At 25.8% G+C, this 24387-nt stretch overlaps 2 protein-coding genes across 2 annotated transcripts; one reads left to right on the top strand and one right to left on the bottom strand.

Moving 5' to 3' along the window:
• Positions 1-849: 849 nt before the first annotated feature.
• Positions 850-11192, bottom strand: LOC112693298. The gene is made up of 7 exons (XM_025568297.1): positions 11056-11192; positions 10858-10961; positions 10661-10767; positions 10423-10604; positions 10171-10307; positions 2119-2321; positions 850-1389 (listed from the first exon to the last, which is right to left on the bottom strand). Exons 1-7 carry the CDS (start codon positions 11190-11192, stop codon positions 850-852), a joined length of 1410 nt encoding a protein of 469 aa, XP_025424082.1.
• Positions 11193-12950: 1758 nt separating this feature from the next.
• On the top strand, positions 12951-23317 carry LOC112693297. The gene is made up of 6 exons (XM_025568296.1): positions 12951-13043; positions 14785-14818; positions 20572-20690; positions 20965-21042; positions 21699-21792; positions 23125-23317. The coding sequence occupies exons 2-6, from the start codon at positions 14808-14810 to the stop codon at positions 23315-23317; spliced, it is 495 nt and encodes a 164-aa protein (XP_025424081.1). The 5' UTR covers positions 12951-13043; positions 14785-14807.
• Positions 23318-24387: the final 1070 nt, after the last annotated feature.

Genomic DNA, 24387 nt, shown 5'->3' with positions numbered 1-24387 from the left:
GGACTTATAAAACTTAAAATCATTAAAATAAGTGCTTAAAAGAGCACTTAAAAACATCATCATTAGCACTCAAATAATCATTTAAAAAACTTTAATTTAAACAAAAATATTCAATAAAAAAAAAAATGACTTAAAATAGAAAAAAACTAGCAAACGTTTCTAAATTATCTTTTTACGTGAACATGATAATATAGTAGACATATTTTTAATTGTGCTGATTATGTAATTAAAAATTACAAAAAATATAAAACAAAAATATGTAGTCCATATTATAATTTTTTAATTATAAAATCAAAAAACAATAAATAAATCTCTATATTATAAAAAAATTCTAACTTTGACTTTCGAGAAATTTTGCCTTATTGTTTATGGATATTCTGAATAATAAAATGTAAACGATATTTATAAATAGTTGAAAAAATCTAGGTTAGGTTAGGTCTACGTCTTTGTTTATAATTAGGCAGATATGCACAAAAGTAAAATTATCAGAAAAACAGGAAATAAGCATTTTTTTTAAAAAAATCGTCTAAAAGAGCAAAAAAAACACTTTTAAATTTCATAATTGAACATGACATATACATCCGTAATACTTTGCTATATTTTATGACAAATCATAAAAATAAGCAAATGCTATAAGTCCCGAGCCCTCTTAATAACTATAGATTATTTAAAATTTTAAAAGTTTAAACTTTTCAGCTTTTAAAAAAATAAAAAAATTTGAATATCAATCATGTATAAAAATTTTACTAAAATTTCGACCCTCTCCTCCAAAAAAATAAAAATGACACGTAGTTTTTGGATGCACTTTTATTGAGTTTATGATTTTCACAGTTGGAAAACAATTGTACTCTAGGTGGACGGTAAGTATCCAACATCGATATTATGATTAAGTTTTTGATTTTTTGAACCGTCTCCAATGTCTAGAACTTTGTTTAGTTTAATTTCAATGCCATTGTAATCCTTCGTGAGCAGATTCTGTGTAGATTCTACGTCTGACATCAATGGATCTTCAACTGGCCCTGTCAAGCAACTGTTTTCTATAATATTTAGTTTGAAAAGTATTTCAAATAATCTTTTTTCCATTTCTTTGAAATAGTTCAACATATTTTCCTCGTTTATTGGTTCACTTAGTCCCAATACTTCGTATAACGACGGGTCAATTCCAATCATTTTAAATATACTGTATATTTCCTCGATTGACCTTATATACGCGTCACTCACGTTTTTTAAAATTGTTTGAATCGAATTTATCGTATCTTCATTCACTTGAACTTTTATTAAGAGAGTATTTAATTTATCATCGTACATTTTATTTTTATTATTGATTGATCCTTTTCTTTCCTTTCCAATACTTTTATAATGACTAAGAGAATATTCCAGTTCACTTAACTGTTGATTATAAAAATTGATTACATATTTTATTTTTATTTTTAAACACGTTATTAGTTTTTATGTAATGAAGTAGAGGCTGATCAGTTCATATTAATAATGCTTCTATATTATTTTATTTATTTATCTTTTTTATATTTTTTTTTTTATTTATAATGTGCGCATGCAATTTGTGCTAAATAATAAACACATTTAACTTGATTTAGATAATATTCTATAAAACAAGATTATTTTTTTAGCAAAATTTGTTATTCAAATTTAATAAAATAAGCAAATATAAGCGATATTTAACAAAAATGTTAATCGGCTTTGTTATAAACTTAATTAAATAAAATTTTTGGTGAATAATTTCTATTTTGATTTTCGATTTATTAATGTATTATGTATATTATATATTCACTTTATTAGAATAAAATACAGTACATTATTGCGAACAGATCATTTCTAGTCGAACATAGTATTTTTAACGTGAAACATTGATTTTCTAGATCAATACATGCAAATACGTTTTTAAAAAACAATTTTCATCCACAAAATGTAACTATTAATAAATGTACATATTTATTGCACATTGGTATAATATGTGAGCTTTGAATGGTTTTTTTAAATGGATTTTTTTTTTTTTGTCAAACTTAATTGTTTAAAATAAAAGTTAAAATTGGATGATGATCAGAAATTTTCATTATATTCATGATTACGGAAATTTTATCATGAGAGTAATTAACTTACTTGTTTTTCAATGAAGATTATTAGATGAAATAAACTCGCTTTATCATACGACATTTTTTTTATATTTTCTGTAATTATTTTCAAATCTGATTCTCCGCTAATATGGATCAGGTGTTTCATGGCTTTTGAGAGGTCTTCGTTTTCATAACTTTCTTTAATTACCTTGGCGGGGCTGGTTTTACGGTTGTTACGACGTTCACTACCTAAACAAATTAATTGTTTTCGTCTAAAAATATTCAAAGTTTGTGGCATACCTAAGGAAGTATGCTTAGAGAGTTATGACTAAAAAAAGTAGAAGTGACGATCCCAGAAATTATTTAGTCGTATGATGAACATCTGCGCGAAATCGGTAAAGTAATATCAATTAATTATTTGTTTATCATAAAAAAATATTCTATACTAATCGTAATTAATATTTATTGATTATAAAAAAAAATTTGAAATGATTCGTATATAAATTAATTATTTAGTTTATTTTAAATATAAAATCACAAGGTGAAGCAGCTTAACTTTAGTATATTTAACTCTACATTTTAAAATAATATACATTTTTAAAGAACAAATTACATAAGTAATTGTAAATGTCTATATATATGACTTTTAAGACTATATCTTGTAACTAACACATCAGCACACTCCATGATAATTCCTAAGTATGACACTGTTCAGTTAATTATGCATTTGAATAAATATTTTAACTATACTTAATCATTAGTATAATATTATAGTAGTCTCGCTGATCCGGACAAAATGGGACCGGGACTCTATCCGGATTATTGAAACACGGAATGACATTTCTTCAGCTTACTTATAAATAAAGAAAAAAAATAACACTTTATTTATAAAAATTTAAAATGTTTACATTAAAAGGTCTACATGAATACACAATCATCACTAAACGAAACAACGAATGAACTGAAATGAGAAACGATAATAATATCACAACATATAATCGAAATTAAAAAATCTTAATCAACTACATACATGGGTACTTCCCAAATATTTCCAATTTCGTAGAGTTACTTACAATTATACTAAAAATACATATGTACATATATATGAACCTAAGAATATATATCGCACTATCAGTGCAAGAGGACCATATATCAAAAAATTTTAAATTTACGTTTTTAGTACCTCTGAATTCCTATTTTTTTTATTTTTTTTTTTTTTTTTTTTTGTGGCACGATCTATGTAATTATATTTTTAAATCGTTAATGATACAAATAAACTTATTGCACCAAGACAGATCGAGAGCTAGTTGAAAACAATCAAGCCGTAATACGAAATGTGGCCTTTTAAATATACTAACTGATAACAATACGGCCACATATTGTAATATGGCTCTATTGCACTGAAATAATTCTTGATTATGATTTTCAACAAAGATAAAAGCCACTTGACACGTGAGGCATAATGATAACAAATAATAATAATAATATTATTATGATTCGTTTATTATAATGGTAATAATCATTAGTTGTAAACTTATTAGTTAAATAGTTAATATAATTATTGTATCTATTGCTTTTTACTACATACACATATACTTATACATTCCTTCTATAAAATCTTACAACATAAACGTGTTCGGATCCAGTGGCGTATACAAGGGGGGTGTTTGGTAGATATGACACCCCCCTTGAGCCGTATCATATATTACATTATTATAGGAATATAGGTAAATCGATAATACAATATGAAATATAAAATAATGCACAATACTAATTACATATATACAGGTTAACATTATCGCGATTGCGACGATACGTGACGAAAATTATTCGTTTACGTTTTTGTGCAACACAAAACGTTTAATAATAATTGGTATTTTAGCATCAAATACTGATATTCGAATAGTCAAATATTCGAATGTTTTATAGTAAAGCTATCCGAATTCGAATATACATTACATCTCTATTACAGACATTATGTATACATATTAATTAATTAAAATAAAAGTTTTAGTTTGTACGTATTATATATAATATTTAATAATTATAATTCACACCCCCCTTCAGAAAATCCTAGCTACGCCACTGTTCGGTTCATATTATTTTTTGCGAATAATTATTATTGTAATAATTATGTCATCTCACTCAAGAGGACGGAAAATACTCAGTCAAGTTAATATTAAGACATATTCTAAACATGAAAAATTAATAAATACAGTTAGTACTTTATATTAAAAAGTATATAATAATACAAAATTCATAATTTTACAGCTATTTAAATTTCATTTTTTTTGCTAATAGATAAAAAGAACTTTTTATTGTATGAAGATGTCAGAAATACAAATATAAAACAAAATGTAAATTAAGTTCTAATAGTTAATTAGTACAATTATTTTCTATATACGTAATTTATTTTTTTTATGTATGAACTTTTTTTTGAAGAAGACTGCTAAAAGTATAAAAAACATCTCTTTCAGTCAATTTGAAAATCCAACTATTGAATATCATGAACAATACTTGTTATCAGAAATTAAAGTATGTGTACCAAAAATCAATTAAATAAGTAATATTTTACGTATTTTATAAATGGGTATTTGTAATATTAGTAGATAGGATGTAAAGTATGATCTTAATTTTCTTGAGAACAATGAAAATAATAATTTATCAATTTTGGATGAAATTGTGGATATGCAATATGAAAACTCTGAAAATGTACAAAATAATAATAATATAATGGAGAGATATTTTACATACGGTAAAATTAATAATGTATTTTCATATTAATGTGATTTTTTCACAATTATTTGTTTTACCTAAAATAATTAGTTGATATTTACCAATTATAATAATATAACCACCTTAATAATAATAAATAAATGAATTATCTATACAATTTATCAGTTTATCACTTATAAAAAAGTTTTTGTACAGACTATTTTTAAAAAAAATTACTGAATTTCATAATATAATCAATAAGGTATACAATATATTATTTAATATATAATCAACTAATACAAAATGTATTTTAGTAAGTTAAATAATATGCCTGTTCATAAAATGTTTGAATATCTAGAGTATTAATTATAGTTAATATATTGATTTGTATATTAATATATTAAACAATAAAAAATAAATAAATAATTTTTTTCATATTTACTAAGATTGTTTATCTTTATTTAATTTAGGCAATTTAGAAACTGGGCAAAATTCTAATTTTATTGAAAATGAAGCAACTGTTATTTTTATTCCAACTTATGAAAAAGAATCTGCTTATTTTGAGAATGAAAGAATGGGTATTTCTATTCCAAATCATGAGGAACAATTTGTTTCTGTTGAGAATAAAGTGATTGTTATTTCTGTTCCAAATGATGAGAAAAAATTTGTTGAAAATCTAACAAAGCAAACAACCTACTTCCGATCAATGGAAACTGAAGAAACTATAAGAACTACAATAAAGTGCACTAGAAATCCACATTTGTGGAAACAAAATGTAAAAGCATTGTGAAGAATTAGAACATTGCTAAGAATAGAGGTGAAGAATATGTTAATACATCTGGGATCATTGTAAAACCAAAATTATTAAAAGCTCCATGTGAAAATTATCGCTTTGAATGTAATTCAAAATTAAATTTAGAACAAAGAGAGCTTATAAAAAAAAAAGTTTTGGGCAATAGGTGACAAAAATAGGCAAAGAGAATTTATAGTCAGGCATACTGATGTAGTTAATCCTCTATTCAATGAAGACACCTAATTCCAAAAAGATAAAAAGTAATTTTTGCCTACTTTTAAAATATTAGTGATAGTCTTATAAAAGAGAAAGTATCCAAGATAATTTTTGAGGCTACACTTGTTGTAAGTGATAAAATTATAAGAAACAGTATTATTGATATGAATAGTGAAGGAATACTTAAAATTATAAAACAAGTTAAACATAATAATCAAAAAAAAATTGCAGATGAATTAAAACTTAATGTTTTGAAATATATTGATTCTTTCCCTAGAATCCCTGCGCACTCCTTAAGAGCACAAACCAAAAGAGAGTACATTGATAGTAGCTTATCATTTGCTGACATGTACAAATGGTATGTAATAAACCAAAATGAAAATGGGAAAGATTGTGTATTTCAATACGTTTACTATGATTTACTTAACCACCAACGCAATATTGGTTTTTTTCAACCGAAAAAGACCAATGCTCTATAAGTGCAGCTTGGACAAACAAAATAAATGTAGAAAAACATGCAAGTCGTGATGATTATGATGCACACATAATAGCTAAGATACAATGTAGAGAAAAAAAAATTAAAAGATATTGCTAAAGGAAGAGAAGGAATGGTTAGTGTCTGCTGTTTTGATCTTAAAGCTGTATTACAAAACCCATGTGGAGATGTTAACATGTTTTACTACAAAAGAAAATGAAGTGTTTACAATTTTACTATTTTTGAGACTTCTTCACGGGATATTTATTGTTTTGTTTGGAATGAGGAACAAGCAAATAGAGGTGCCATTGAAAAAGCTTCATGTTTGTGGACGTACTTAAACAAATCTAACTAAACAGGCATACCAATAATATTTTATTCAAACTATTGTGCTGGTTAAAATAAAAATTAATTTTTACTCATTTTTTACATGTATGCTACAATTATGTTAAATATTCCATTAATAACACACAAGTTTTTGTTATGTGGTCATACTCAGAATGAAGGGGATGCGATGCATGCTTGTATCGAGAAGGAGAAAAAAAATGTCTTAAAGGTGGTCCAATTTATGTGTCTAAACAATGGATACCAATAATAAGCTTAGCATGAAAAGGAGAGCCGTATAAAGTTTAACAAATGGGTACTGAAGACATAATAGACTTCAAAAAATTATGTACTAAAATTTAAAATAATTTTACCATAAATACAGAAAAGAAAAAGTTATATGGAATAAAATCAAAGTATTAGAAGGTTAGGCTAACCCCTTACTAGAAAAGATTCCCCATACAAAGTGTTTTATAAAAATGAATTTTCTGAAAAGGAATTCAAACAATTGATGTTCGAAAAGTTGCATGTCGAGGACGCAGGTCCAAAGTATTTTGTAAAAACCTTTCTTAAAACCAGCTTATTTTAAGCCACCTGAAATAACATTACAAAAAAAAAAGCAGATTTAATCAGCCTTTGTGATGCAAATTGTATCCCCAACTATTATAAGCCATTTAATAATAATTTAAATACTAACTGTCAAAATAATAATATGGAAGAAGCTAATAGAGCTGGAGAATAAGACTGTATTTATTAAAAATTAAATTTATTATTATTAATTTAGATATTAAAATAAGTTTATTTGGTTTAATTCAACATTAATTTATTGTTATAATAATCATAAAGTTTTATTTTGTTGAAAATAACTTTAATTAAAATGTTACTTTTTTATTTGTAATATTGTTATTCATATTAGAATATTAAGTAATAATTCAGTGCCATTAAATCCATGAAGATTTTAAAAAGTAACCCAGAAAGGCTAAAGATTATATTATCAAAAGACTTTACCAAAGTATGGATTAGGTCTGCAGTTAAAATATTGTTTTTTGGATTGTTATTTATTTTATTATAATATTTTATTTTTAAATGTTTTAAAAAAGTTTAATTTGTTATGGTATTATAAACTGATAATTTATATTATATTATTTTAAGTAGGTACCCATTCTAAAATAAAAGTGTTTCGTTTCAAAAAAATAAGTTTTTAATCATTATAAAATGATTTATTCATGATTGAGATTTATATCTAAATTGTTTAGTATAATAATTAAAATAATATTATTGTTGTCATCATTAATTATTTATTATTAAAAATTGTGTTATAATATGGCCAGTAATAGATAGGTCATTACAATGGATTTGTTAAATTTGAATGCAATGATAGGTAGGTATCATTGTATACGAATAACGATTCTGAACGGAGATGATTTGTTAAATATATATATAGAAAAAATATTATTCTATATATATATATATATATATTAATATTTAAATATTTGGTGAAAATTTCAAGTGTATGCTGTTTTTCGTTTTTGAATTAGAGCATTTTAAAATAAAATATAGTTGGTCAAAACGTGGTTTTGCGTAAAAATTCCCGTTTTTTCGTATATTTTTTATGGGTTTTTTCGATACTTTTAAAAAGTATTGAAACAGTTTGATTTTTGATCTACCAAAGTACCATCTATGTTCATTTTCCTTTCAAAAAAGTTGCTGTTTAATAAAATCGAAGAATTTTTACTGCCCCAAAACATGCTGACAAACACAAAAAAAAATTAAAAAAAAACACACATCATTGAAGAACCAATAGATTCCATCACTCCGTTCAGAATCTAAAATTATACCCATTTAAAATTTACTTTTGTTACAAAACTCTATTTAAAAACTAATAATAATATTGATGTTCTGGTTAATTAGTCAATTAGTTTTGACAAAACTTATTTGTGAAAACTAGTATTGACTAATTAAAACTAATTTTAACGAATTTTGGGATTAAATTGTAACATATATATCTCAATTATCTATCAATAATATATGTCTTATAGTAGTAAACAATCGATATTGACATAAATCATTTTTGTATAATATTTATGTGTATGTATATATACTCGTACATAAGAGTACTAAAGTACGAAATATAAATTTCCGGACTAGCGATGACCGAATCAGCGAGTACTGTAGTACTGTAGTTGAATAATTGAAGACCTGGGGCAACAACCAGACATCTCCATATTTTGGTCAAAATCACTTTTTCGGCTAACATTATAAAAAAAAAAAAACACGTCGATTGGTGCAACAACCAGACATATTCGATTCTCAGATACTGAGATATTAAACAAATGGAGATGTCTGGTTTATTATTTGATACAACGAGACATATTCGGGTATGCCTGGTTGTTGCACCAAATGTTGGTTATACTCTAAATTGTATATAGATACGTGCTATTGTGATCTAATCACAAATCTAAAATTACATTAAGCCTACCAACAAATGATTCTTTATTATACAATGGACCATTGATTATTAAAGAAGCTAAACTGAAAGATCTGGCATCTTTCTGAAAGTATGTTCTTTCTGAATATTTATAATATTATTCAAATCCCAGATCAGGTGAAGATGAACATACTGAAGCATTAATTGATGAAGACTGAATAAGATAAGAATATCAAGTTTAATACTAAAATTTTATTTAAAAATAATGTATTATTATGTTTTAAAAGATTTTACTTTCATTTATATTTTGTTGATTTTGTTTTTATATGAACTTGTTTGTAATATGTGAACGTGAAACTTATCATATTGTTGTACAATTGCTCATTGTTTGTTACATAAAGTCATAAGTTATTTTATTTCAATATTTTGTTTAATGAAATTTTGTTTAAAAAAATTATGTATTATCATGAAAAAGTACCTTCACTGATAAAAAGTTTTATTTATTTATTTATCAATAATAATAATAAATTCTTATTTTGGAACACACACACATTCCAAAATATATAAAATTAAATTAAACAACATACCTAATAGAAACATTTTATAATAATAATAATATTACATATTTATCAAAATATAATTTTGTAAATAATATTACGTTGCAACAACCAGACATCTCCTAAGTTTTATTTTTTTGTTTTGGCTATTTTAAAATTTTATTTTTACCATTTAAGTATTAGTCTCTATTATAATCATTAAAATTAAATCAAAATATGATTTTAGTTAAATTTTAAAGTTATAATTTAAATTTTAAAATAGTTATTTGTTAGTCCTGAAAAATTTAGTTTATTGGAGATGTCCTGTTGTTGTTCCCAGGTTTTCAATTGCAGTTCTTATCCATAAAAAATGTGATACATCCATTTATATATTTCAATCAGATCAGCTAATTAAATCCTGTGCTATAAATTAATAGTTCAGTAAATATACTATGTAGTTTTTAAAACATTTAATGTTTTGACAATGTATAATAAAAATGTCGTTTAACAAAATAATTTTTAAAAAATCAGACATACGACATGATTTATTGAATACGAGGTTGTAAAATTTTAAAATTGTATATTTAAAATAATTATGTTCAAGTATTTACGTTTTTTTTGTAGGAATTCGCTCAATTCAAGGTCGCCTTTTAGTTTATAACTTGCAGCATTAACTCGTAAATGCCATTGTACTTCTTCTGGCGTGTTATTTTCGCGAAACAATGTTAAATTGTTTAAAGCTTTTTCCCTAAAATATATACATATTAATTATATTTGTATTGTATTGTATTATATTGTATTACATATTAATTATACATTTATCTATACCGCTTTGGTAAAATAACAGTTAGATTAGTACTAACTTTTTTTCCTGATAATTTAATGCACATTCACAAAAACTCGTGAGGTATTTAGCTTCTTTATCCAAATGACAAATCATTGAGTCATATGTTACATTTTTATGTGCTAGTTTTTTAAGCAAACCGTCCAGCGTTTGCCTCAGGTCTTCAAGTTTTTTCACTTCTTTATTATACGCATGGTTTTTCTAAATCAAAATTAAATGTAAATAATTTTCTCATCATCAATGCTAATAGTAAATACTCCAAGTAATAGTTTTTCTATATCGTTGAGAAATTTCTGTTCATTGACAGTTTTTAACTCGGCATCAGTTATTTTTTTTTGACGATCATCTTTACTCTGTAACCTACCTATTTCTTTATTCAAATCAAATAAAAATTTTCTTAAATATTTATTATTCTGATCAGCTTTTTCTTTTTCTTTATATAGATTATAAATATCGACTTGGTTTCGACGATCTTGCTTCAATTTTGATTTTTGTAACACAACGTTCAAGTTCGCTAAAAGATTGGCCTGTTCTTTTTCTAATTGTAAAGTTGCTGACCTGAGTAATAAATACCATCTCTACTTCAATACATTAAATCCGTTATTGTAATTTTATAATTAAGAACACATTTTCATTATAAATGTATTTTTACTTAATGTTATTACGACGTTTTGCAGGTAGTATATTTTTACGTAAGTCATTTCGTTTATTAATATATGTCGATTTCAGCAAGTTTTCGCGAATTATTTCACTGGTGTTATCTGCTTTAGGAATTATACTGTCATCCATGATCAAAATTATATTTTAAAACACGTTTAAAATGTGAAGAATTTTCAAAATTATTGATTGCAATTATGTGTTGAATAGTTATTGATTCTGAAAATTACAAAATTATGCTTGAGTCTAATGTTATAATCAAATAACAAATCGTTGCTAACCACAGATTTGCAATGTATTTATGAATGCAAAAAGTCACACTAATTATTAAAGCGTGTTTTATTAAACTAATAAAAACTTTTCTTTAATTACAGAATACACAAGTACAAATATAAATAGTATAGAACGTTGTTGAATATTCAGGTAAAAAAGGAATTTGATGGAAAACTTTTTTCTATTCGTGTATAGTAGAATAATATTTATTGATAAAATCTATCAACAGCTGATTATTATTGATTAAAAAAATAACCTCATGTTTATAATCTTGTTTTTATGATGTTTTTTTTACAGTTTCATAAATACTATTTCTAAATGTTTACATTTTATTTTACTTGTAAACATAATCATATTCACATGACTTATAATAGAATACAAACATTGTTGACATTATAGTTCGCTGCCAATTCAGCGATGAAGAAATTTTAATAATTAAACACAATTCACAACGTGTCATGTGTTATAATGTGATAATAATCATTATGATAAATATATAATGTGTCACATAAAACTAAAAATACCAATATTTTATAAATTGGCAACAAATTAAAAAATGTTGTTATCCAATTATATATGGTTAGTACTCGTATATATGCATTAAACAATAACTGTATAATATTTTGAGTATGCTATAACTCGAAGAAACACTTAGATGATTAAGTTGAGTAATGTCTGACAAGTAAGAGTCCCGAGAAAATTGAAACTCAACTAATCACTTAATGATTATACGCAAAAATTAAATATTGTAAGTAATTTTAAAAAATATTTTCGAATTTTATTGATGCATTATGTTTTTTAGAAAAAACCAGCCATCTAATGACTTAAAATGGATCTGGAAATAAGAAAGATCAAGATCAGAAGACTTCTGATCAAAGAATAGTTATCCACGGTAATAGTTATTACCTAACAGTTGTTTTTTTAAATACTTATAATTGTTTTCAGTTCTAATAAGTGTAATAAAAATCAAGCATGCGTTTGTTTCAAAATACTATACTTGAGAATATTATTTAACAAAAAAAATATTGAAAAGATGGAACAGTTTAACTACCAGCTGATAATTTGACTGATATTCTACTTCTGGAAGAAAACATTTATCCCTTTTTTATAAATCGTAAAGAGGTTTACTAATTTTACATATAATATTATTAAAACAATTTTTAAATATATCATTAACTTATTTGACAGATTTTCACCGTTCATAATAAATGTATTGAAAAAAAAAAAGTCAAATAAACTATTCTGATTGCAGCTTATAATAAATAATAATGCTATAATAGCCATTTGTAATGATATTTTTACCAGTATGTCGGCCACTTTTTCGAACAATATAGGTAAGTATGTGGGTTTGGAAATTCGAAATGAAATATTTTAGACAACATCTCTTGACGATGTTCTTAATATGTGTAGAGGCGAACGCAATGACACATTCAAAAAGATCTGGTTTCTATGTCATCGCGCATACAGTAATGATATTCAATGTTACCGGGTCATAGAATAAGGCTCTGCGATCGTCGTCGACGGCATCCAGTCATCCCTACCATTGCAACGTCAAGCGGTCACCGGTAACGCGTTTTAGCGTTTAGTTAACATCTGTCGTTTAGGCAAGTATTCGTTTTGTGCTGCGTACCCCATACTCATCCCCAGGTGTTCAAACCAATTTTGTGTTATTCTGTCCAGGAATCATCGGAATTCAATACGACAAAGAAAGTAAATCTGTTCAATTACATCTTTAGATAAAAATAACATTAAATATTGATCCACATTTTGATTTCGAATTAAACTTAAAACGTTCTAATAAAAATCGCGCTATTTGAACGAGCATTCAATAATATAGTACAAGCTTATATGATGTAAACAATCTGTTTTCGTTTTGGTTAAGGGAATGAGGAACGCAGTATAATTCAATCGCAAAACGAATCGAAATCTACACGTTTGTGATTGCACGGACAAATGTTCATAGATCATACAAAATTATTCATCCGGAACAATTTATTGAAAAATGATTCGTTTTTTAATAGGCTCTCTTTTCTTTTCAAATTAATTACCTATTTTGATAACTTTATAAAAACTGTTAACAAATTAAATAAAAATCTACAGAAACATTTCATAGTGTTATAGTTATAATTTTTATTACATATTTAAATCACAGAATTATTGATGGCAATATTGTGCATTCATTAATACGTTTTTTTTTTTTTTTGTGGAATAAAAATAAAATCAAGACGATTTCTATACTTGTCAATTGTTATGGGCACTCCAAAAGATGACAATAAATTTAAGAACACTCGTATTTTATACGTTAAATATCTATATCCTCTGAATTGTTTACAAAAATTTTCATTTATTGTTATGAACGGTTTCCTGGGACACAATGTTGTTTCAATTTTTATTATTTTTCACTTGAGACTTCAAGTAAAATCTATGTTAATTATTAACATAGAAATAACATAAATAACTAAAGGAACATTTCATATAAAATTAAAAACGTCAAACTTTAATTTTATACAATTTCTATAAATATATATTATACTAATATTAGTTTATTACTTAGATGTTTTTAAAATATTTTTCTGTTATACGTTGTATATTCGGTGGAATTTGGTGATTAAATATTGTAAATAAAACATGTTTTTATTTTTTCCCCCAAGGTACCCGATATATATTTCTTTAACTGCACAATTTTTGTTTCGTTCTTAGTCGTGGAATGTTGAGAGGCTTCTAATGCATTCTTGATTACCCATGTTTGTTTTTTTATCGTCTGCGTCCACTAAAATACTTATTATATGTCACTAATTGTTATAGAAATTATCTGGTGGACATCCTTTATAACGAATATTTAATCGAAATAATAATCGACATTTTCCTACGGTGACAATTGTTTTTTTTTTTTGTATACTCTATAATTCTGTAAAGGTATGTATCGTTTCTTTTAAGCACATTTTAATGATGTTTGATGCATGAACCTATACATTCAGATATTTATCGTTGGGTACCTGTACACGAATAAGATTTTTAATACAGTTTTTTATTAATATTATAAGACACGTTCGGTTGTTTTATCTATATTGAATGAGAAATTATGAAAATTAGTATATTTTATACATATTATAATAAATAGTCTTCAATATTTTCGTGAATTAGAAATAATTATATTTATAAAAGAAAAAAATATTTAAAATCTGATATGTACACATTTTTCTTTTTTTTTTTTTTAAAACCTAATAAAATTAAATTATTGAACATAAGTATAAATGGCTTGGAATATAGATGGAATATAGACCATGTTTAATATATTTAAAATAAGTAAGCATAATGTTTCAATAACGTATACGTAATAAATTATCATTGATGTGTGTTATTTGAAATCATTTAATTTATGTAGTATAAAAATAAATAATTTACTTCATAACTTCATAATTAATAATTATTATTAATTTTTATTTTATAGATTTCTATGTTGATTTTGTAGACATGGCAAAAAGGTAAGTTGAATATAATTAATATACCTCAGTAATCGGTGTACCTTTGATCAGTGGCGGTTCATCCCAAATATGGGCCCATGTGCAATAGTAAAAAAAGGCTCCTTCACATTTTAATTCAAAATATTATAATTATAGTTATATAAGTTCAAATTTAAAGTAAGTATTTTTATTCTAAAATAATAAAATCTTATAAAAATATAGGTACGATACTTTTTTATTGAAATTTAAATTATGTATAAAATAAGATGGAATTACATATAATTATAATAATAATAATAATAATAATAATAATAGTTCGATCGAAATTTCGTTTGCGTTCTTTTTTTTTCAGAAAAATTATTAATTATTTTTTTTAAATTTAATTAATGTGCTCGATCAATTTCAATAAATAGAATTCCAAGTCCACTTAATTTTCTTTACACATTGTGCTCCATAAATAGTTTTTTATTTATTTTAATTTTAAAAATGAACGTTCCGCTGTAGCAACTGTTACGTGGAGTGTTAAAAATATTATACGCTGCACATATTTCAGAAAATGTTATTGTTAATGTGGTGTTCTCTATAACCAATAATTCAGTAATTGCTTTTACCAATATTCATTTTGTAATTTCTTATTTAAAACAAGATCTGAACGACAAAATTTGACCAGCAAGAGCATTAGATAAATCAGAACTAATATAATTTAAACTGATAAAACGTTCATTTAATGGTATTATTGGATTATCCAATGTTAAATAAAATATATTGATTTTAAATTGTTCTATTGCTGAAGTAAAAAAAATTACTGTATTTTTGAAGATTTATCAACGTAGAGTTAAATAAAGAAACTGCTGTGTTCAATTCTTGTTTAGGAGACTAAAGAACTTTTAATACATTACATGTATTATATATAATAATATCGGATTATGGAATTACTAACAGCATGCATTTTATTTGACAAAATACCTGGTTCATCAATAGCTCATTCTTTTTTTGTTTCTTCATGGTGTTGTTTGAAAAATGTATCAATTTTCGTTATCCATTTAATAGATTCTTCTCTTTGGTTTTTTTATTTTGCGTTTCGCAGCACCACGTGTAAATTTTAAAGCTATTATAATAATAATTTATATAATAAAATATTTAATTTAGTTTGTCGTCTATTATTTTGTATTGACTCTGAACAATGATACACGACACTACGAGAGTCATAAAATAATATCTCTTACTCAGTAAATACATAACGTTATTTTAGTCGTGTGAATTCGTAGAGGTTTATATTATATGTATACTTTTTATATAATAATGTAGCCATCGGTGTGGAGTAAGGCCAATAAGCGACAAAGCGATAACGAAAAACCACTGAAAACGTATTTTTATAAAAAAAATTTTAGTCCTCTAAATTGTTATTTATTTTGCAGAAGTAAAGATAATTAAATTTGATACAATATTTATAACATTTATATATTGATTTCAAATTAAGAACCATGAGAACAATCTTGTTACTTTTTCATAATTATATTTTTTTAATTTTTTTTTTTTCTGCAATTTTGAGCAATCATGCTCCCTCCCTAGTCAAGGACCCGTGGCATTTGCACACATCGCACACATATATGACACGCCACTGCTTTTGATACATTTTAAAAACTTACGAACTCACGTAACAGCCGTTCTAAGTAAATATGAAATGTCATATACATTAATATTAATCACAATAACCTACTAGATAGAGGCATTGATCGATGATATTAACTGTTTAAATTAATCTGTATCATAAAATTACACTCTAATGGTTTATTTGATCTAACTGATAACCTATTACAACTTAGTAGAGTTTTATCTTACCTTATTGGTTGCTGCCAAATAATAAATAATTAAATAATTACCTTAATAAACTGATTAATCATAAACACATCTAAATTATGTTGATAGTAAATTTTAAATCATATCATTAGAAAAATTGTTTTATTAATTTCCCTGTTCGTTTTTCATATGTAGATGCATATTAATATGGATTAACTTTAATAACAGTGAAATAAAATAATTACTGGAACGTAAAAATTAATTCCAAGTGTATAAATATTTTTTATAGTTATTGATAAGTGTAGTTAGAATCTATTTGTTACCTAAAACCATTAATAATAAATACTATAGATTGCTTGCAGATTTTTTATTTTTAGTGGCGTAAAACTCCTGATAAATAGTAACACGAAACTAATAATAATAATATCATATTTTATTTTGGCCATCACCTTGTAACAATCATGTATAGTTTGACGTGGGGTTTCTTATCTTTTAACACGTCGACCGTCTCCAACAATCAGTAAACAAAATACAAAAGTACAAGGTTGTACAAGGTACAAAGTATTTTTCCTGGACAAATTGAATGTGCCTTATTACAATGAATGTATTTTAATTTTTCCTATAAATAAGTTAAAATAATTCAAATAATTTTTTTTCGGCTAGACCATTAGATTTAGATAATTTATTGTTTAACCACAAAAATAAAACAAAACTGATTTTAAATTATTATAATTTTATCATTTGATCTTAAATTAAAAACACCGTAGGGGCAAACAATATAAAAAAAATTGAAAACATAATCAATTATTTTTTTTTACCCAGGATAATGTCCGAATAAAATAATATTTATTTGTTTCTAAGTATATGCAATTTAGCTATATTTTGATATACTCGTTTTCCAATATTTACACTTTCACTCTTTATACATTTTTGTCCTAAATAATAGTTGTAATATAAATATATAATGATATTTACATATTGAATTTTGAAATATTGTGTGAATTTTTTGTTTATTTTTTTTCAATTATTCTTTTAATTTGTTAATTTGTTTAATTTTTTCTCGCTTTTTAAGTTAGGAAATTTTTTTTTTAAATATATCCTAGCTTAATACAATAATTTTTGTTGTTAATCAAACGATGCTTTTAAGCCTTGAGATGTTCTAACATTGTCATACATTTTGTTCATAATTAGCAATGTTTCGCATCAGTTAAGTTTTTCGTTGGTTATGTTAAGTTACAGTTAGTACATTGAAATTCATCAAAATATTTTTTTGCCAAGTACCCAAAAAATAAGTCACCGAGCATGATTCTAATGTCGCGTCTTCCGTAGAAGAAATTTCACAAGATGTTGAACTTGTATCGGGATCTGTTATTATCACGTCTTCTTAATTTCCAAAAGAAATTGAAGTATCAACGGGTGTATATTTTAATACTTACCTTAATTGTAATAAAATCATCGTCGTCTGGTTCACAATTGTTAAGTTACAACAATTTATTAAGTTACAACTTGTTATTGAACACTTCATCGAGCTATGAAAAGAAATGTCCCTAAAATAACGGCAAATAGTACGAGCCGTAGGGTTTCTTTTATAACGATTTTTTTAATATTCTTATTACATAAAATAGATTAGTCATTAAAAAACACATTTTGCTGCATGTCTTTTTTTTCTTCTTTGTACAGTTGTAATGTACAGTAGTATTGTCCAAATTATCCCCGTGAAACATGGAGGTGTGCTATTTTTTTTGTTTTATGACATACCTTCTTCCCTTCTGTATACAAACATTGTACTTTCTTCAAGTTTTCAAATACTACTAAAGTGTTTTTGGAGCTTATAGGACTTCTATTTGGATTTGGGTCAAATTAATTTTTGCAGTTTGCGAAATTGAACATATTATTAATTTATGTAATCAATTCTGCAGTATTTAATGCTGTGATTGACTGATATCAACTGCCCAGTACCCATACGCGCTTATATACATAATTACTTAAAACTTGTACTGCTAACTTGCAACTTATTTTTTGTAAATGGTTGGAAAATAAATAAATGTTAGTGATATTTGTCATAGCTCTTGCTGATGTGATTTTACAGTCAATTCCATAGGTTTCTTTAGTACCTTTATAAAAACACATTTATCAACAAATAGAAAATCTCCAGACAACAAATTGTTTCTTATGCTTTTAATAAGGGGTGGTATATCATAAATCATAATTATTTTTTTCAAATTATTATTGTCTACGGATTATTTTCAGATACATTAAGTAACGAAAACATTCGGCAATTTTATGTCCCTTGATCATATACTATACACGACGGCAATAAATCAAGATCTATATTTTTTTTTTTACGCATTATTTTACAATGTTGACTAAATTATTACCTTTAACTCCATTAACCATAAGAAAGTAGGAAAAAGGAAATTTCCAATTTTTGTAAAATCCACTTATCATTAACATTAACGAATGAAAAAACGAGTTTGTCAATATAAACCCTTCTATTTTGTCTAAAATTTTGTTGTAATCTATTGATTTTATTATAGAAACTTCACCGAGTAAGATGGCATATTTTTATCCTAGTACGGCATTTCCAAAACATTAATTTGGACTTGTTTCAAATATTTTTCAGAAAATTAAGTTTAATAACTTATTAATTGTAGTTAACAACGAACCATGCATTTTTCCTGTAAAATATTGCTACTTTTATTATAGTTATATGTAGATGGAGATTTAAAGTAAGTATATCGCAATTTTCGGTACAATTTTTTGAACATATTACTATAAAAACTTAAATATTTTTCTCAAGTCTATGATATTATTTTTTCATGGTAGAATTGAATATGCAGGAAAGGATTATTTGTAATTTGATTAAATGTTTAACATATGTTTGGTATGAAATTAGTTTAAACAAAAGAAAACGGTCGATTTTTCAATTACTTATAAGGATAACGCAATTTTTTTTTTTTTCTGAAGTTTTCCATGACTCGTTTTTTGTGCAAAATTCGCACGGTCATCAAAGCTTTGGAGTTAACCGATGATTTTTTTTTTTTAAGTCTATTAATGTTGATTTTTTTAATTTTTTTACTTGTATTTTTTAACGAATATATATATTATAAGGTGTTTCAAAAATAATGCAGGATTGAAATCTGCTATAAATTAAATTTATTTCTTTTAAAAACATAACAAATATATCATTCTCTTCAGAAGAAGTTAGGGTTTAACAGTGAAAAACAATATCGGACATATGCCCCTCCCTACTAGACCTACAGGCGATTATTCTTTCCATACAGTTTTACGACAACACCAGTCACCAAGTCATATATTTTAAAATAAATATGTCCTACAACAGTCTTACTATGTTTCTCTGCTTGTCGAAAGTGCGTCGTCATGACGTTCATAACAAATTAATTTTGTTTTGATGTATATTATTATTAATACTATAATAATATACTGACACATTTGTCGATTATGCGATTACACATTTGCTCTCGTGTAAGGAGACCATGTACAACGTATCCAATAAAACTTGTACATTACGCAGTATAAAAATATTACTACTGCAAGCAGTGGCGCAAAACACGTACTTTTATGGGACAGTTCACCCCTTCATTTAACTATGGTGGTGTCTATTGTTTGAGTGAGTGTGGGGTGGGTTGGCATTCTGAAATTCTGATCAACCGTCGGCCAGACGTGATTACAAGTTACTGCTAATCGCACGACTGCAGCGCTGCGAAATGACACTGTCCAAATAGAGTACACCACCAAAAAACCGGTCAGTGAGCAATCTATAGTATTTGATAAATAATGCTAAAACTAACATTTCGTCATCGACAACGTTTTCACCAACATTCAAATATATATGACAAAAAGTACAAAAAAATTTATAATTATTATTAATATTAATAATACTGTTTTTATTATAAAATCTGTTCATAAAATGTTTTTAATTTCATATCTACCATGACTGTGGTTTGTTTCAGAATCTTAATCGTTTTGTTTTGGTTAAATGCTTTATCAGCAACAATTGAAAGCAAGCCTTATGGCAGTGCAGACGAAGAGCCCGTACCTATGCGGCCAACTAAGATCGTGGAAGCAATCGGTAACTAAAGAAAAATACATTTTAAACTTAATATTAGAAATTTATAAACAAATTTAATTAATTAATTCAAATTACATAATATAAAAATTATTTTTAAATTTCTTCAATCTGAGTACTTACCGAATTTTTTCTATTTTTCTATTTGTAGAAAAAATATTCAATACTGATTGAAAAGTTAAATAAAAATATTTTTTAATTATTCTATTGATAAAGCACTAGAAAAAGCAATACATTTTAAAATATTATTTATTATAAGATATTCTTCATATTTTAGATTGGGAAACACCAATCCGAATATGTGGACCGCAAATAACCATTTTTCAAGGCTTATTATCATGTGACAACTTTACAAGTAAGACAACGTTTTTTGGTTATAATTTTCAATTTAAACCACATATTCTATATAAATATTTTGTATGTATATATACAGAACCGTCTCTAAAAGGGGGCAACAGGACCATTTTTTTTCAGGCCACAATCTAGGAAAATTTAAAGAGGCTCTCTTAAAGTGTATATTGATTAAAAATATTCCGAATTACCCATTAGAGATCATGAATAAACTATTTTTGATTATGAAATATTAGTAGGTAAACCAGCCCAAACCCAATTTAATCAAACATCTACTTGTACAAGGGTATCCAATGGGAGAGGGGCAAGGGGGCATGTCAATTATACATTAACTATAATAATTATTAATTTATATTAAATATATATTAAATTAATTTATTTAGCTAATATTATATCTCATGGACAGAACCTTACCACGAGTGAATTAATTCAGGGAATCATAAATAGTACTAATTATAAACCTATCGATAACGATCGCCGAGAATCAGAGAGGCACAGACCACACATGTCCTCCCTTGATTTTTGATGATAGACGCCCTTGCACTCGTTTACATTCTTATTACAAGTATATACCCGTTTGGTATAAATGTAAACATTCGATAATTTTTTACAACAATATCGACATTTTTAGTGTTATAACTTATATTTATTTTGTTTTAGATCAAAGAATATCAAATAATGGTGGCATAGCCTCAGAATGTTGTTCGACCCCGTGTTCACCTCTATATATTCTACATTATTGTGCAAGCCACAGGTAAAACGCTAAATTTGTTAGAATATACATAAATTTTATAAAAATATAAATAATGTTTTAAAAAACGATCTAATGCAACACCACACTTAGACCTAACTCTAAACCCTTCTAAAAAGTGTGATCAAAGACTTTATTTTTAAAATAAAAGTTAAATCTTCAAAGTCAAATAAAAAGTAAAAAAAAACAATTCATTAATTATTTAAAGTTTATAAATTAATAATTAGTTTATTCTAAAAATTAATTACTTTATTATATGTAATAAATAAAACATAGATTACCATTATGAGGTACGCGTTACCGTCGAAAGACCACTTGATAGGACGAAAAATATATACCGCGTCCGAACGCGTTTTTATTAATTAGACTTAATAATCCGTATTATACATAACGATTTCTGTAACTGCATAGCAAAAAAAATTCGAAAACCTCTAATATGCATAATTATAGATCATATTTCATAATTCATTACAAATTAAATAGTACTTTTGAAAAATATTTTTTTTTTTTTCATAAGAGTTAAATATTTTTAAATTACAAAGGAGCCAGAGCATACTAAAAAAGATAATGTTACTTTATTTTTTGTTGAAACTAATTTTAATTTTTATAATATAATTTGTGTAAGGACATTAAGTTAAGTTCATCAGAATAAAAAAATTATAGAATTTGTACGATTTAACTAGAGGAAATTGTATTATTATTAGAGCTATTATCATTAACATTTGTATTTTATTTGATTTAAAATATTAACTATTTATGACCAAATCACATTTTCATAATTTCTCGCAAGTTCACAGCATGTTACTTTTCGTTTCAATGATAAAAATCAGTACTTATCGGTGATCCATCGACGGTTAACTTTTACTTTAGCACAATGAGTGGCAATCGTAGACAGACAGTCAATATATCTTATTTAATACAATAATTAAATTTTTTTTTATTATTTTTATACATTCATTTAAAAAAAAAACATTATTTTATTTGAATTATCGATTTAAATTTCTCAGCAAATTCATTTAATATTATAATTTTTTTTAAATATATATATATATATATTACTTATAAGTATTAAAACTAGTAAATAGTATAATCAAATATATTTTATATCACTGGACTTTTTTCTGGTTCTTGTCAAAATCACATGTCGATCTCTGTTCTAGCAACTTAAAACTGTTTTTAATCAAATTAAGAAATGGTTTTATTATTGTTATTATTAATATTGATCCGGAGGTATACGAATCGTATATAAACAATAGGATATATTTTTTACAGAATGTAAAACGCAGACGAACGTGTACAAATAATATTATAAACAAATATTATTACGTTTTACAGTGACAAATTAAATCCATTAGAGTGGGAGTTGCTTAAAATGATACCCACTATTACTACTACAACTACTTCAACTACACCAAAACCAGTTGAACCTATTCAAAAATTATGTAAAAGAGATCCCGATAATGAAGATTGCAGTTTTTTCAAATATTTTGAAATGAGTCGCATTTTTAATGGTATGTGGTCTATGTAACCTGTAGACGAAAAACATTTTGGCGTAAGCTAAACGAAAAATGTTTCATTAATATTTTAATAAACTCTTTAAAGAAACATAATATTTCTCTAAAAATTTTCAATTTTATTTTTGAACTAATTTTAATAATGGTATGTTTCTATAAATAATTATAATATTATATTTATTCAACAGTCGTTTTATTTTTATTATCTTCCCAAATTCCCAATCGAATCGAATAATAATAATATGTACCCATATGTAGTTTAGAATTATTTTAATATCCAGGTTCCAAATAATCGTTAGTAGCGTACGGACATACAACAATGTCGTTTTCAATTCTGCGGGAGCACAACTTCTTGTGCGATTCGAACAAGTCAACCGCCATGCTTTGGTTTATAGCGTAGCCGAATATTGCGCACCTGTTTGAGCTGGAAGCGCTCGCTGTCATGAAGTTGATGTGGAATTAAATCACACCATGCACATCATATTGGGTGTCGTTTACTCAATCAATATAGTTGCCAACCATCTCCAACATAAAGCCCCCAGACCTTTTTTTTTTTATTATTATTATTAAAATCGGGAATGCACCCGCCACATGGATATGTAAATTAATTTAAACACGAAATTAACATTTTTACGTGAAACTTTTTCACGCGGAGACTACCGGACGGTAAAAAAAATAATCCACGTCACTGTGACGGTCGGCGCACGTCGGCGGCGGGCATTTCTCGCGAGGAAATGTCTCCCATTCGATTCAACTTACGTAGTGCGAGCAGGGGCGGATACGAGGGGGTGGCTAGAGGGGCTGAAGACCCCCCCCCCTTAAGAACTTTAATTTTTTTTAAATTATCTTTTAGGTCTATTACTAACCTTTTCTAAGGTAAGTTCTGAAAAAATTGAAAATGTTTAGTTGTTGTATCAAAATAATGTCAATGTAATGTATATACTTAATAGGTTATCTTATCTTTAACCGTGGTTAATAAGTAGTAGATATGTAATAGTTGAAAAGCGCTTGTCAACAACTTACAGCTACGCAGTTAAATAACAGCTTTTCGGTAATAGATTATCGGCCCAGACTTATTATCAAT

This window comes from Sipha flava, unplaced genomic scaffold, assembly GCF_003268045.1.
Source record: "Sipha flava isolate LNK unplaced genomic scaffold, YSA_version1 84_pilon_pilon, whole genome shotgun sequence".
NCBI classification, from domain to species: Eukaryota; Metazoa; Arthropoda; class Insecta; order Hemiptera; family Aphididae; genus Sipha; species Sipha flava.
This window is presented reverse-complemented; position numbering and strand designations above follow the sequence as displayed.

Excerpts from the sequence above, each read along its gene's own strand:
- LOC112693298 (XM_025568297.1), bottom strand. The coding sequence starts at position 11,192 with ATGGATGACAGTATAATTCCTAAAGCAGATAACACCAGTGAAATAATT. Across the intron at positions 10,768-10,857 it reads AGATCGTCGAAACCAAGTCG|GTAGGTTACAGAGTAAAGAT; the intron begins ATATTTATAATC and ends ATAAAGAAATAG. Across the intron at positions 10,308-10,422 it reads TTAAATTATCAGGAAAAAAA|GGAAAAAGCTTTAAACAATT; the intron begins GTTAGTACTAAT and ends TATATATTTTAG.
- LOC112693297 (XM_025568296.1), top strand. Across the intron at positions 21,043-21,698 it reads ATCATGTGACAACTTTACAA|ATCAAAGAATATCAAATAAT; the intron begins GTAAGACAACGT and ends ATTTTGTTTTAG. Across the intron at positions 21,793-23,124 it reads CATTATTGTGCAAGCCACAG|TGACAAATTAAATCCATTAG; the intron begins GTAAAACGCTAA and ends TACGTTTTACAG.